The sequence below is a fragment of the Natator depressus genome, chromosome 5 (assembly GCF_965152275.1).
Source record: "Natator depressus isolate rNatDep1 chromosome 5, rNatDep2.hap1, whole genome shotgun sequence".
NCBI classification, from domain to species: Eukaryota; Metazoa; Chordata; order Testudines; family Cheloniidae; genus Natator; species Natator depressus.
Genome location: NC_134238.1, coordinates 1,675,514 through 1,689,583, shown reverse-complemented (window position 1 = coordinate 1,689,583; position 14,070 = coordinate 1,675,514). Strand labels below are relative to the sequence as shown.

The window sequence follows — 14,070 nt, the reverse complement described above, 5'->3', positions numbered from 1 at the left end:
TTGGGCTGCCCCACGCTGCAGGGTGTGCCTCAGTCACCGCTGCCCCGTGCCAACAGCCCCCCACAAACACCCTTCAGGGGGAAGGGACGGGCAGACTGCCCTGTGCCCAGGAGTGTCTGGTCAAAGCAGAACGACTCCCCTGCTCAGCGTCCCCGGGGCGCTGTCTGGGCCGGGGCAGAGCTTCCTTGGGGCTCCAGGCTCTAGGGATCATCCCCCGGCCTGCTTGACAAACATACCCGCACCACCACCAGGAAAGGGCAGAGGGGTAATACACTAACGAGCCCTGGCATCATTTTCCCCTTGGAGACTCGAGGGGGTGAGAGTGGCATGTGCCACTAACCGTGGTACGGAGCAGCTGCGTGGCCCGGTGGGGACACTATTCTCCGTGTGGCTCTGTCGGGCAGCGAGCTCACATATCCTCCAGGCCAGGGGCTAGGTTGCAGGGTGGCCCTGGAAGTCTGGCCTGGGGCCCTTGACACCCCCCAGTCTGTGAGCAGAGGGGCCAGGTTCAGCATCCCCTGGGGCTGTGGTTGCTGCAGTGTGTTTGTGTGCTGTGTGAGCCGAGGGGGTGACGGACACAGGACAGGAGGCCCATCAAGTCACTGTCTGACTGGGGGCCCGACAGGGCGAGTGCCAAGCCAATAGCCATGCTGCAGTGTCCCTGGGCCAGGCCTGGCTGGCTGGCAGGCTCCTGCTGCGGCCAGTTACCTTTGGAGCCAGTCGGCGCATTCCCAGCCAGGCCTGGGGCTGCCTTAGCATGCGGGTGTCTGTCTGATTGCGCTTCCTGTCTCCAGGCCCTGCAGGTCAGCCTGTGAAACAGCTCCAGCTGGGCTACGCCGACTTCTTCCCGGAGTACTTCTCGCTGGCGGAGAAGCCGCCGGCTGAGTTCTGCCTCTCCCCGGACGGCAACACGGAGTCCATCTCCATCGACCTGCTGCAGAAGAAAGGTAGGGTCCTGCCTCCGCAGCAGGGGATGGAAAGCGCAGCGCCGGGAGGGGCAGCGCAGCCTCACGGCACAGCCAACCCTGAGCAGAGAGTCGGTGCTTTGAACCTGCCTCCGGGCCCTGAGCCCAGCCCCCTACCTCTGCCCCACTATCTACGCAAAGGCCACCCTAGCCAGGTTCCCGATGGGGCCAGCCCAAGACCTGTTCCCTGCTCGCCAGCGCTAACGGATCCACAACCCCGGGTAGTTCCTGCACCTCGTCGTAACGTCACAGCGTTCTAAATAGAGCCCTGCCGCAGGAACAGAGCCCGGCACGGCGTCCTCCCAACCCCCGCATGGCCCCCCGGGGCAGCACGTCACGCCAGGAGCCGACAGCTAGCGCTGATGCCCCACAGCTGTGCGCCGGGTGAACCTTCACCAGCTGTGTCATGCCCCATTCGCCAGCCAGCCGCAGGGCACGGGGCTGAGGGCGCTGATTCTGCTCCCAGCTAGACTCGGGACGTCAGCTGGAGTCCTTGGGGACGCGCTTTCACCTGAAACAGCGCCCGGCTCCCCCGCCAGCCCCTCTCTGACGCCGTCTCTGTCCTCTAGGGCTGGTGAAGGCCATCAACACGGCCGTGGATCTGATTGTGGCTCACTTCGGATCAAGCCGGGATCCGGGGGTGAAGGTAAAGCAGTGCCCGCCCTGCCCCACTGACCTGCACGGGGCTGCCTTTCCTGGCCCTCCCCACCTCCTCCCAGTGGTGCTGTCAGGCCATGCCTTAGGGCTGGGCGGTCGGGGACCCAGGTGTAGGTGGGGGCGGGGCAGTGCTGCTGTTGGCCCCGGGGCTCACACCCTTGGGGATTGTAATATTTCCACAGTGCTACAAAATGAGCAATTTGTTGAACCGTCGTCGGCCGTGCCGGGTGCCAGAGCTTGGAACTGCGCCTGCCCTGGCTCTGTAACCTGCTGTGTCCTGCTGGCCCCGGGTCTGCAGCTGGCCCCTCCTGCCCTGCAATAACCTCGCCCGCTGCCACCGCCCTGGCCCCGGGTACGAATGTGCTGGCGGAGGCGGTGGAGCAGGGAATGGAGTGACTGTGCTGGTCACAGCCACTTGCCTGGTCCCCACCATGACCCCGCGGGCTGCCCCTGCTATTGGCCTTTCCGAGGCTCGCCCGGTCTTTGCAGGCCGCAGCTCCCTGCGTTCCCTTCCGTGACAGGACAGAGCCGTTCTGCACCTGCCCGGTGCCTTCCAGCCAGGGCCGTGCAAAGCCAAGGTGCCGCCCCAGGCCCTGCAAGCCCAGCGGGGTCAGAGGCCAGGCTGCAGTCAGAAGCAGAGCCGAGGCTGGGCATGCAGAATGATGTCCCCGGCAGCCTTGCCTGCCCTGTGGTGACACCAGCAGCAGGAAGAGAAAAAGCCAGCGGCTTTAGAAATGGTTTGACTGTAATCTAAGTCCCCAGATGCTCTTGGGCCCGGTGGTGATCAATCACAGAGAGTGCAGGCGTCAATGGGGGGCAGAGTCAAGGCTGTTTGGGGCCCTAGCTGCATTGCCAGACCATTCCCTGCTTGGGCTGTGGCTGTCCTGGCTTTGTTGTGTCCTCTGGGGAGATAATGGCACCGTCCGACCGTGGGTTTGCCCCAGTGATTTCCCGACACCCCCCCTGAATTTCCCCAACCCCCCCAATTTTGTGAACTAGTTACATGCAGTGTTGCCAATTTAGTGACTGTTTGGAAATTTTGAATTGAAATTGAAACATTAATACACACTGTAAAAGCATATACAGTGTATGATAAAATACATGTATCTGAAAAAGTATCATAGATTTGAAAAGTATGAACATAGACTAGCTTCCTTGTACAGCTGTTGTTTTTATGACCATGTCAGTGCATTCATGTCGGCGATGTTGGCCAACCTAATCATTTCAAATGATGATTTGTAAGCAAAGCCTAAATGAGCTCTCCCTGGCAGCTAGTGATGAGCTGGGGGCAGGGGGGAAAGGCTTCAGGACCAGATTGTATTTACAGTCACACCTCATCTACGGAGGTATCCAGCAAACAGAGCTGCCTTGCCCGAGTGATAGATTTGGGCTGGGGTTGGGTTACAAATCACTTGAATGTGTGTGTGGGGAGGGGGTGGGGGGGGGATGAAATGTTGTTGTTCTTATTGTCGGAGTAAAGGGCACGTAGCCTCTGCAGACTGAGGGCATCAGGAGAGAGGGCGGGGACAGGTGTTTTGCTTGATGGTCTGTCTGAGTCACAAGTACTGTTTGACCAGCCCCCTCCACTGTTTAAAGACAGAGCGGATTAGGCTCCATAGAGAGTCTTTTGTTCTGTTAAGTGACCACTACAGCTGACATCAGGTCTAAGTGCTTAGACCTGCTGGGGGACAGCGTTTCTGTGGAAGAGACGGCCCAGCCTGCGCTCGCAGCGAGGTTCCCCACCCTGAGAGCTCAGCTGAAATCACTGAGACCGATCAGCAAAGCCAATGCTGACAAACTACGTGGAAAGGCAGCAAAACGCAGGGCCTTTGGAGTGCATCAACATGCAGAAAGCCTCATAAGCCCCCTTTCAAAGCCAATTTTAGAAGTACTTAATGAGGCTGTTAAGAATGCTGGAGACACAACACAGTTCACGTGAACAAACGTGGCTGTGGCATCCTACTTTCCATTTAAGCAAGAGATGCCACACGCTACAAACCGGAGGCCAGTGTTAAGTGCATTGTCACTTGTTCATCCTGGAGCTGAACACTGGTTCCGAACAAGCCCAGCAAATGCTCACTGTCTTTCTGCAGGAAACTCAGTTGACTGGCTAGACGCATGTGGTGCAACAAAGTGAAAGACTCAGCTGAAAAAGTGAAGAACTCTCTCACCACATTCAAAAAATGTGCATACATGGCTGATGAATGCACCGATGCAAATGGGCATCAAGAATTAAGTTATTGTGTACGTTATCTTGATGTCAGTGGTAGGCCAGTAGATGCATTTCTAAATTCATAGGCAGGAGTTGTAGACCAAGCTGGATGAGCAAGCATCTCAGAGAGGTGATTAAGAAAAAGCTGAAAGCCTGCAAGGAGTGGAAGATGGGGGGGATCAGCAAGGAAAGCTACCTTATTGAGGTCAGAACATGTAGGGATAAAGTGAGAAAGGCCAAAAGTCAAGTAGAGTTGGACCTTGCAAAGAGAATTAAAACCAACAGTAAAAGGTTCTGTAGCCATATAAATAAGAAGAAAAAGAAAGAAGAAGTGGGACCGCTAAACACTGAAGATGAGTGGAGGTTAAGGATAATCTAGGCATGGCCCAATATCTAAACAAATACTTCACCTCCGTCTTTAATAAGACTAATGAGGATCTTAGGGATAATGGTAGCATGACAAATGGGAGTGAGGAGATGGAGGTAGATATTACCATATCTGAGGTAGAAGCCAAACTCGAACAGTTTAATGGGACTAAGTCGGCGGGCCCAGATCATCTTCATCCAAGAATATTAAAGGAACTGGCACATGAAATTGGAAGCCCATTAGCAAGAATTTTTAATGAATCTGTAAACTCAGGGGTTGTACCGTATGATTGGAGAATTGCTAACATAGTTCCTATTTTTAAGAAAGGAAAAAAAAGTGATCCGGGTAACTACAGGCCTGTTAAGTTTGACATCTGTAGTATGCAAGGTCTTGGAAAAAATTTTGAAGGAGAAGGTAGTTAAGGACATTGAGGTCAATGGTAAATGGGACAAAATACAACATGGCTTTACAAAAGGTAGATCGTGCCAAACCAACCTGATCTCCTTCTTTGAGAAAGTAACAGATTTTTTAGACAAAGGAAACGCAGTGGATCTAATTTACCTAGATTTCAGTAAGGCGTTTGATGTGGTGCCACATGGGGAATTATTAGTTAATTTGGAAAAGATGGGGATCAATATGAAAATTGAAAGGTGGATAAGGAATTGGTTAATAGGGAGACTACAGCGGGTTATACTGAAAGGTGAACTGTCAGGCTGGAGGGAGGTTACCAGTGGAGTTCCTCAGGGATCGGTTTTGGGACCAATCTTATTTAATCTTTTTATTACTGACCTTGGCACAAAACGTGGGAATGTGCTAATAAAATTTGCGGATGATACAAATCTGGGAGGTATTGCCAATACAGAGATGGACCGGGATATCACACAGGAAGATCTGGATGACCTTGTAAACTGGAGTAATAGTAATAGGATGAAATTTAATAGTGAGAAGTGTAAAGTCATGCACTTAGGGATTAATAACAAGAATTTAAGTTATAAACTGGGGACGCATCACTTGGAAGTAACAGAGAAGGAGAAGGTCCTTGGAGTATTGGTTTATCACAGAATGACTATGAGCTACCAATGTGACATGGCCGTGAAAAAAGCTAATGCGGTCTTAGGATGCATCAGGCGAGGTGTTTCCAGTAGAGATAAGGAGGCGTTAGTACCGTTATACAAGGCAGTGGGGAGACCTCACCTGGAATACTGGGTGCAGTTCTGGTCTCCCATGTTTAAGAAAGATGAATTCAAACTGGAACTGGTACAGAGAAGGGCTACTAGGATGATCCGAGGAATGGAAAACCTGTCTTATGAAGGCAGACTCAAAGAGCTTGGCTTGTTTAGCCTAACCAAAAGAAGGTTGAGGGGAGATAGGATTGCTCTCTATAAATATACCAGAGGGATAAATACCGGAGAGGGAGAGGAATTATTTAAACTCAGTAGCAATGTGGACACAAGAACAAATGGATATAAACTGGCCATCGGGAAGTTTAGACTTGAAATTAGACGAAGGTTTCTAACCATCAGAGGAGTGAAGTTCTGGAATAGCCTTCCAAGGGAAGCATTGGGGGCAAAAGACCTATCTGGCTTCAAGATTAAACTCAATAAGTTTATGGAGGAGATGGTATGATGGGAAAACATGATTTTGGCAATTAATTGATCTTTAACTATTCATGGTAAATAGGCCCAATGGCCTGTGATGGGATGTTAGATGGGGTGGGATCTGAGTTACTACAGAGAATTCTTTCCTGGGTATCTGGCTGGTGAATCTTTCCCACATGCTCAGGGTTCAGTTGATGGCCATGTTTGGGGTCGGGAAGGAATTTTCCTCCAGGGCAGATTGGAAGAGGCCCTGGGGGTTTTTCACCTTCCTCTGTAGCATGGGGCATGTCACTTACTGGAGGATTATCTGCACCTTGAAGTCTTTAAACCATGATTTGAGGACTTCAATAGCTCAGACATAGGTGAGAGGTTTATCGCAGGAGTGGGTGGGTAAGATTCTGTGGTCTGCGTTGTGCGGGGGGTCGGACTAGGTGATCATAATGGTCCCTTCTAACCTTAATATCTATGAATCTAAATTCAAGTTATAGAAGACAGATTGGCTGCATCTGTGACAACCCACATCTTAGAAGAGTTAAATGCGTGTCAGTTGGACCCCAAACTGATGGCTGCTTCTGCATTTGATGGAGCTGCAAACTTCTCTGGAAGACATGGTGGAGCACAAGCTTTGCTCAGAGAAAAGTATAACCCTAGCCTCTCCTATACACACTGCAGAGGCCATCTACTCCAACTAGCGCTAATACGAGCTGCAGAATCTTCAAAAGACATTTAAAAAGCTATACATTTAATGTCTTCATTATATTCTTTTTTCAGCAAGAGTCCAAAGAGACTGAATATCTTGGAAAATATAGAAGATACACTGGGACTGAAGTTCATATTAGTCTAACCTGGGAAAACCTCTGGCTTTCTCATGAGCGATCCTTGGCTCTTGTCTTAAAATTACTCCAGCTGTTATCACTGGCTTTGGAAAGTATCTACCAAGATGGGATGGATCTAAGTAGTGAGGCTGGGGGATTACTTTTGCTACTACGTTCAGAGAAGACTGTCGCCATTCTCTCTCTCTCGTAAGTCTACTGTGGAAACCGCTTGGGCCATTGAACAATGGCCATCCGGGCATCTGCTACAACAGTAGTAGATCTCTGTCCTACATTTGGATCAATCCGAGAGCTATCCATTGAAAAAGAACTGGAAGAAGGAAAGACGTCAGTCCAGAAGTTGACTAATGAAGGCATTTATATTGAATCCTTAAGTGAAAAGGACAAGAGGTGTTTAAGACAACTGAGAAAGTACACAGGCTTGATTCTTAAAAATCTACAACAGCGACTTCTAGATTCTACTCAACCTCTACGTAGCTTTTACAGATCCCTGTCCTATAAAACACCGACAGCTGAGTGGAGTGAGGCACGAGCAGCCATGGGGCTGCCGTGTGCTCCAGAGAGAATAGAGAATTTGAACACACTGTGGTGTCACGGAGTCCCCGGGCGATGCTCTGGAACTGCTCCCTACGAAGCCAGTCAGGACTCTGGGAAAGGCTCCTTTCTGTGAGCAGCCTGTCTGCAGGACACACAGCTCACCCGGCTTCCACCTTCCTGGGTCTGACCTCGGAGCATTCAGCCTCCTCTGCCCCTCTGTGCGCTTCCCACAGCGAGTCCACCCAGGCGGGGCTCCTGGGGAAGCCAGAGGGTCCTGCCCCCCAACTGTGCAGTCAGATGTGACTCTCAGCCAGCCAAGGAAACAGAAGGTTTAAAAGACGACCGGAACATGGTCTAAAACAGAGCTTGCAGGTGCAGAGAACAGGACCCCCTCAGCCGGGTCCATTTTGGGGGGCAGTGAGCCAGACAACCACGTCTGCACTTCACTCCAGGTCTCCAGCCAGCCCCAAACTGAAACTCCCTCCAGCCCCTCCTCCTCTGGGCTTTGTTCCTTTCCCGGGCCAGGAGGTCACCTGATTCCTTTGTTCTCCAACCCCTTTAGCTCTCACCTTGCAGAGGGAAGGGCCCAGGCCATCAGTTGCCAGGAAACAGGGTGTCGGCCATTCTCTGTGTCCAGACCCCTGCACACACCTGCCCTCCAGGGCTCTGCAACGATCATACACCCTTACCCCACCACCTAGATACTTAAGAACTGCCTAGGGGAAACTGAGGCACCCCCACACTATTCAGAGGAAACATTAAGAGCAGTCCCACTTCGTCACAAGTGGAATATCACACGACGAATGAATGAAGGTTTGACTTCAACTTCTTTTTTATCATCGCTCGTGGCTCAACCCGATCTTTGTGCTCTGTTTCCTGGGCTGAAAGAAGTCGGAATTCCTCTCTTGCTACTCCCAGTCAGAACAGCTACAACTGAGCTTTCTTTTGCCTCATTGAATAGAATTTTGTGTTTGGAAAGAAGTCACCTCGTGCCTGATCCTGTGAATGATCTAATGAGTCTATCAGTTGAAGGACTGGAAGTACTGGACACACGAGAACCCACTTTAGCGCCATCGCCGCCCCCATCACTGAGCTGTGCAAGAAGGGGAAGCCAGACAAGGTGGTCTGGACCGAGCAGTGCCAGGAGGCTTTCCGGGCTCTGAAGGAGGCTCTGGTCAGTGGCCCGGTTCTGGCAAACCTAGACTTTGACAAGCCCTTTGTGGTGTTCACCGACGCCTCAGACACGAGACTGGGGGCGGTGTTAATGCAGGAGGATGAAAAGGGGGAGAGACACCCCATCGTGTACCTGAGCAAGAAGTTGCTACCCCGGGAGCAACACTACGCGGCCATCGAGAAGGAGTGCCTGGCCATGGTGTGGGCCCTCAAGAAACTAGAGCCCTATCTCTTCGGGCGACACTTCACCGTCTACACCGACCACTCTCCCCTGACCTGGCTGCACCAGATGAAAGGAGCCAACGCCAAGCTCCTGAGGTGGAGCCTGCTCCTGCAGGATTACGACATGGACGTGGTCCACGTGAAGGGAAGTGCCAACCTGATAGCGGATGCGCTGTCCCGTAGAGGGGGCCCCGAACTTCCCCAGGTCACTGGTCACAGTGACCCCGCTCAGTTCAGTCTCGAAGGGGGGAGAGATGTGACGCAGCAGGGACGGGGGCGGATTTGACCTGGGGATGTTGCAGGGGAGTTTCATTGGGGATGGGAGACTTCCCTTGAGGGAAGATACCTGAGCCTGTAACCTGAGCCAGGAGGGGAGTTGGGGCGAGGTGACACCTTCTGCCTGGGAAGCTGGACAAAGGCTGGAGGAGGAGTTGGGGGAAGGTTGGGTGGGATGTTGGAAGGGTTTCCAGTTTTGGGGAGTTGGCTGGAGAAGAGGAGGGAGCACCAAGGCTGGGGTCTAATCTCCCTGCCCCCCAGAAGGACCTGACTAAGGGATCTTGTTTATGCCTGCAAGCTCTGGTTTGAACTGTGTTCCTGTCGTCTCCAATAAACCTTCTGTTCTACTGGCTGGCTGAGAGTCACGGTGAATCGCAGGAAGTGGGGGTGCAGGGCCCTGACTCCCCCTCACGCCATGACAGCTGCCCCGCCAGCGCTGGGCTCTGTGCAGTGCCCCAGCCTGGCCTGCCCGTTTAGAGCCATCCCCAGGACTGAGAGCCGGACCGCAGGGCTGACTTCAGCCTCCCTGAGCCCTTGCAAGCAGGGAGCTCCCGGGTCACCTGACACTTTGGTGTTTGCGATGTAAACGGCATTTCCTGCTCCCAGAAGAGGAACAAAAAACTCCCTCGCGGCCAGGCCCCTTGGGTCCCCGTCTGCCAGGCCCCATGGCCACGCTGCACCTGCTGGGGAGCAGTGCCGCCACAGTGCGAGGCCCCGGCTGCCAGCGGGGCTTGGTGGTGTGACACGGGCTGCTCTGACTCCGTTCATCCCCCATGCCCTGTGCCCTGGCGCCAGCCCGGGGGCCATGGGCAGAGCAACGCGACAGGAAATGCGGGCTCAGGGCTGGCTTGGGGTATGCCAGCTGCATGGGAGCATGGGGCGTAACTAGCAGCAAACAGGCCCCCGGAGAGCTCAGGGTGGGTGTGCGGACTCGGGGCCTCTCCCAGCCGCCAGACGGACGCCTCTCCTGGAAGGGCTGGCAGCTCCGGTGCCTGGGAGAGTGAGTAAGGGCAACGCCTCAGCGAGTAGGCAGCAGGGAGCGCTCCTGCTCTGGGCCTGAGACACACCCACGGTTTGCCTGACCGGCACCTAGGCACCGCGGGGACAGGTGCCTTAGAGACGCCCGCGGAAGTTGGCCTCTTCCAGCGCTAGAATCCCGGGGAGGAGCGTGCGCCGGCCTTGCTCTAGGAAGGGGAAGTGGCTCCACCAACGCCCCAGCTCTGGCTGACGTGGGCCCCACCCCGGCCGTTGGGCCCCTGGGTGCAGCATCGGCAGCGGGTGTTTCTCCCAGGACCAGGGGCTGGGCTGGTTTTCCAGTGCCCCAGGAACAGCGAGGCGGGGAGGTGTTTGGGGCCTTGGGAATACACCTGTGGGGCCAACTACGCAGAGTAGTTGGAGGCCTGATGCCAGAGAGGGTCGCCCGTACCCAGCAGGGTGTAGTAGAGACAGCACTGGCCTTTGCCTGAGGAACAGCCCTTCCTTGGCCCGAGGGGCTGCGAGGGAGGCAGCCTGACTGGGCATGGCCCACTCGCTGTGGGGAGCTGCGGGGGCTGAGCACTGCACATCTCAGAGCTGTTTGCTTCACTCAGCTCCCTGCAGTGACCGAGGCAGGCCAGCCTGCCTGTGCAGCCTCCATCCCTCACCCCTGGAACTCCCCGCAGCAGGAGGCAGAGCACTCAGCCGCGCAGTGACTAACCCTCTCCCTCCCATGTGCTTGCTGCCAGGCCAAGCTCGGGAACAGCTCGGTGAGCCCCAACGTGGGGCACCTCATCCTGAAATACCTGTGCCCGGCCATCCGGGACATCCTGAGCGATGGGCTCAAGGCCTACGTCCTGGACGTGATCATCGGCCAGCGGAAGAACACCCCCTGGAGCGTGGTGGAGGCGTCCACCCAGCTAGGTACCGTTTGGCTCAGCCCCGGGCTGAGGTTTGCTCCAATGCGGCAGTCACTCGCTCCTGGGCCAAGAACCCCCCTAGCTCTGCACCCCGCCAGGCAGGGGCCTGGGCTGATGGCAGCCACCCCCTGGGGCAGGCTGCTGGCCTGGTGTAACGATGCTGGCTTTGGTGGGACACTTCTGAGAATATCAATTCAGGACAAATTGCTTAGAGCAGGGCAGTTCCAGCCCCAGGCTGGGGTTTCTGTGCACCCCAAGGCAAACCGAACCAGCCAGACAGAGAGGACTTTGGTTTTACCCCACTGGCTAACCACAAGTCACACAAGCAATTCCCTTAGACACCCCAGTTTCCCAGTATCCCCACCAGGGCCACTCGTTATGGGGACAAATGGTTATGAAAACCAATACCCCAGTAAAAGAAAAAAGGTTCCCTTGATCCCAAAGGACCAAGCCCCAGACCCAGGTCAATATACAAATCAGATCTTACCCACAAATCACACTGTTGCCGATCCTTTCGAATCTGAAATCTAAAGGTTTATTCATAAAAGGAAAAAGATAGAGATGAGAACTAGAATGGGTTAAATGGAATCAATGACAGACAGTGATGGCCAAGTTCTTGGTTCAGGCTTGTAGCAGGGATGGAATAAACTTCCGGTTCAAATCAAGTCTCTGGAGAACATCCCCAGCTGGGATGGGTCATCAGTCCTTGGTTCAGAGCTTCAGTGTAGCAAAGTCCCTCCAGAGGCAGGAAGCAGGACTGAAGACAAGATGGAGGAGCTGCAGCAGCTTTTGATATTCTCCTGCCATGTCCCAAAGACAAGCTGTTCATCACCTGGCCTGGAAACACCTCAGAGTTCTGTCCATAGGCAGGTCCCTGCATACCTTGCTGAGTCCCAAGGCTTATCTACCTTCTCTCAGTGGGCCAGGTGTGTAGCTGATGGTCCTTAATGGGCCATCCAGCAGGCTAGGCAGAGCTGACACCAACTTGTCTGGGGTGTCCCCCAGAAGCACAGCACAAGTTTGAACTACAGACAGTCTAGAGCCAATACTTATATCTTCAACTACAAAAATGGTACACACAGACAGACAGACAGAGTGAGGCCTGTTGGTCTGTGCATGCCCCAGGGGTGCGAGGGGACCTGCTCACCTGGTTTGACCCTGACCCTGCTCCGGGACTAACCCCCAGCTTGTCCCCGTGTCCCACAGGCCCCTCCACCAAAGTGCTGCACGGCCTCCACAGCAGGATCAGCCAGTTCACCGAGCTGACCAGCCACAGCATGAGGTTCAACGCATTCATCTTCGGCCTTCTCAAGTAAGCGGGCCCCAGTGCGATGCGCCTCTGTGCTGCCACAGAGCCCCCGCCCGCCTGTCACTGTGCGCTGTCCTGGCTACCCGGAGCACTTGGGGAACAGCCGCCCCACGCGCCAGGGACTCGCCAAAGGGGAACTAGGCAAGCGCCGGAAATGGGAGGGGAAGCCATGGCCCAGACAGCTCAATGCAGCTGCCCGCTGTGCTCCTGCAGCTCCTCAAGGGCTGGCAGATCACAGGCAAACGGGGCTCTCCATCCTGGCACATCCTGGCTCTGGTGCTGCTCTGCACCCAGAATGCCCAGGACCCCTGGGACAAGACCCTCAGCAATGTAGGGGCTTGGCCCCTTCTCAGCAAAGCAGGCTGGGCCAGGAACACCTGCTGGGCTTGTGAGAGACGTGTTTGTCACAGCAGCCGCTCACCTGTCCTAAACCAAGCGGCCTCTTTAATGCTGGGGCCCCCCCACAGACATGTCTGCAGGCAGAGCTTGCTGCTGGGGAATTAGCCCCTGGCCCTGCATTGCGTTCTGCACCCCTGAACTGCTCCCCACCAGGCTCAGCTGTGAAGATGCCCCCCTCCAGCTGTGCTTCTTCCTACAGAACATCTGGAAGGAACCGGGCTAAATGGGCGTCACGAGTTCTCACCTTCATTGCTTGTGTTTCCTTTCCCGCAGTGTCCGGTCTCTGGAGTTCTGGTTCAATCACCTGTATAACCATGAAGGTAAGTGCCTGGGGAGGCTGGGCAGAGCGCAGGGACAGAGCGAGGGGGCCGGGCAGAGCGAGGGGGCCGGGCAGAGCGAGGGGGCTGGGCAGAGCACAGACCGCCCAGCATATGCCTCCCCTGGGCCAGGGGGATAGGTGCCCAGAGCCCCATGCTCCTGCCACCGGCCCCCAACTGGCCAGACCTCGAAATGCAGCCGGACACACTTCTCCCCTCCCCAGAAGGCTTTCTAACGGAGACGGGGGTGGCTGGAAGCGCCTGTGAGATTCTAAACAACGCCCGTTAATGTTCCTCTGGGCCGTGGGCTGCCGCTCGCTTGGGGGATTTCAGCAGCGCCCCGGGGATTGGAGATCCCCCAAACGAGAGGCCCCTTTGTGCTGGCCCCTGGTTTGCAGAGCATCCCAGGTGCCCCCTTGCCGGGCCTACCTCAGCTGTGCTGCAGCCCTGGGTCTCCCGCCCCGTGCTGGGCGGAGGGGCCCCGTGGGGCAGGCCCTGCATTCCCAGCGCCCAGCAGGCAGGCAGGGCTCACCTCTGGAGGGCACGCAGCAGTGGGGAACCGTGGCACCCTGAGCACGGAGGGGCGGTTGGGGCCCCTTGGTGGTGAGCGTGGCCCTTGCGGTCCCTCGGATGTCAGACGGTGCTGAGTGGAGAAGGGGGCCGTGTCCCAGCTCTGCCAGCGCCCGGGGAAGGGCTGGCTCTGCGGCCAAGGCAGTGGAGTGGGGGGAGGGCATGGGGTTGCATCCCCTTGGCCAAGTGCCAAGCCTCTGTGCCCCTCGTGAGCTGGGAGGGTGACGGCCCCCCCGGGGCTGGATTCATTCCTATTTGCAGAGCACTGAGCCCCTCGCTGGGAGGGGCCTGGCGTGAGCGGCGAGGGGCACATGCAAGTGCTGGGTGAGGAGGGCTCTCGCCCCCCTCTGGCCCCTCCAGCCCACAACTAACAGGTCACAGCGGTGCCTCTTTCCAGCGGGCGATTTTCATGCCAGCCTCGGGGCTGCGCCGGAGACGCGCCCGGGCCCAGTGTGATGGGCCCTCCTGGTGCTGGTGCTCGCTCGCCGGGGGCTGGCGAGAGACTCCCGGGGGTGCTGATCTGTGCTCTCCGTGGGGCAGAGCTGGAGACACAGCACGGCCGGTACAATGGTACTTGGCTGCTGGGTTGGGACCGTCCGAGTGAGACACGGGAGCCTGTTGGGGCTCCCCAGAGCCACAGGAGGTTTGCCCAGTGCTGCTGGGCTGCGCACAGCTCCCTGCGCCTGGCCCCCTGCCCCGGGTGGCACCTCCAGGCCATGCCGGCCGCACCGCCCGGCCCT

General features: G+C 55.8%; 1 protein-coding gene across 7 annotated transcripts in view; it reads left to right on the top strand.

The window, feature by feature from the left end:
* The window catches only part of RUSC2 (RUN and SH3 domain containing 2), an 86,946-nt gene that overhangs the window by 69,350 nt on the left and 3,526 nt on the right, over nt 1-14,070 (top strand). For all 7 annotated transcript variants that reach the window (XM_074952207.1, XM_074952209.1, XM_074952212.1 and 4 more), the window contains 5 exons: nt 795-947; nt 1,535-1,611; nt 10,565-10,739; nt 11,942-12,047; nt 12,717-12,763. In XM_074952207.1, coding sequence (XP_074808308.1) covers nt 795-947; nt 1,535-1,611; nt 10,565-10,739; nt 11,942-12,047; nt 12,717-12,763 — 558 coding nt within the window. The remainder of the gene's footprint in view (nt 1-794; nt 948-1,534; nt 1,612-10,564; nt 10,740-11,941; nt 12,048-12,716; nt 12,764-14,070) is intronic.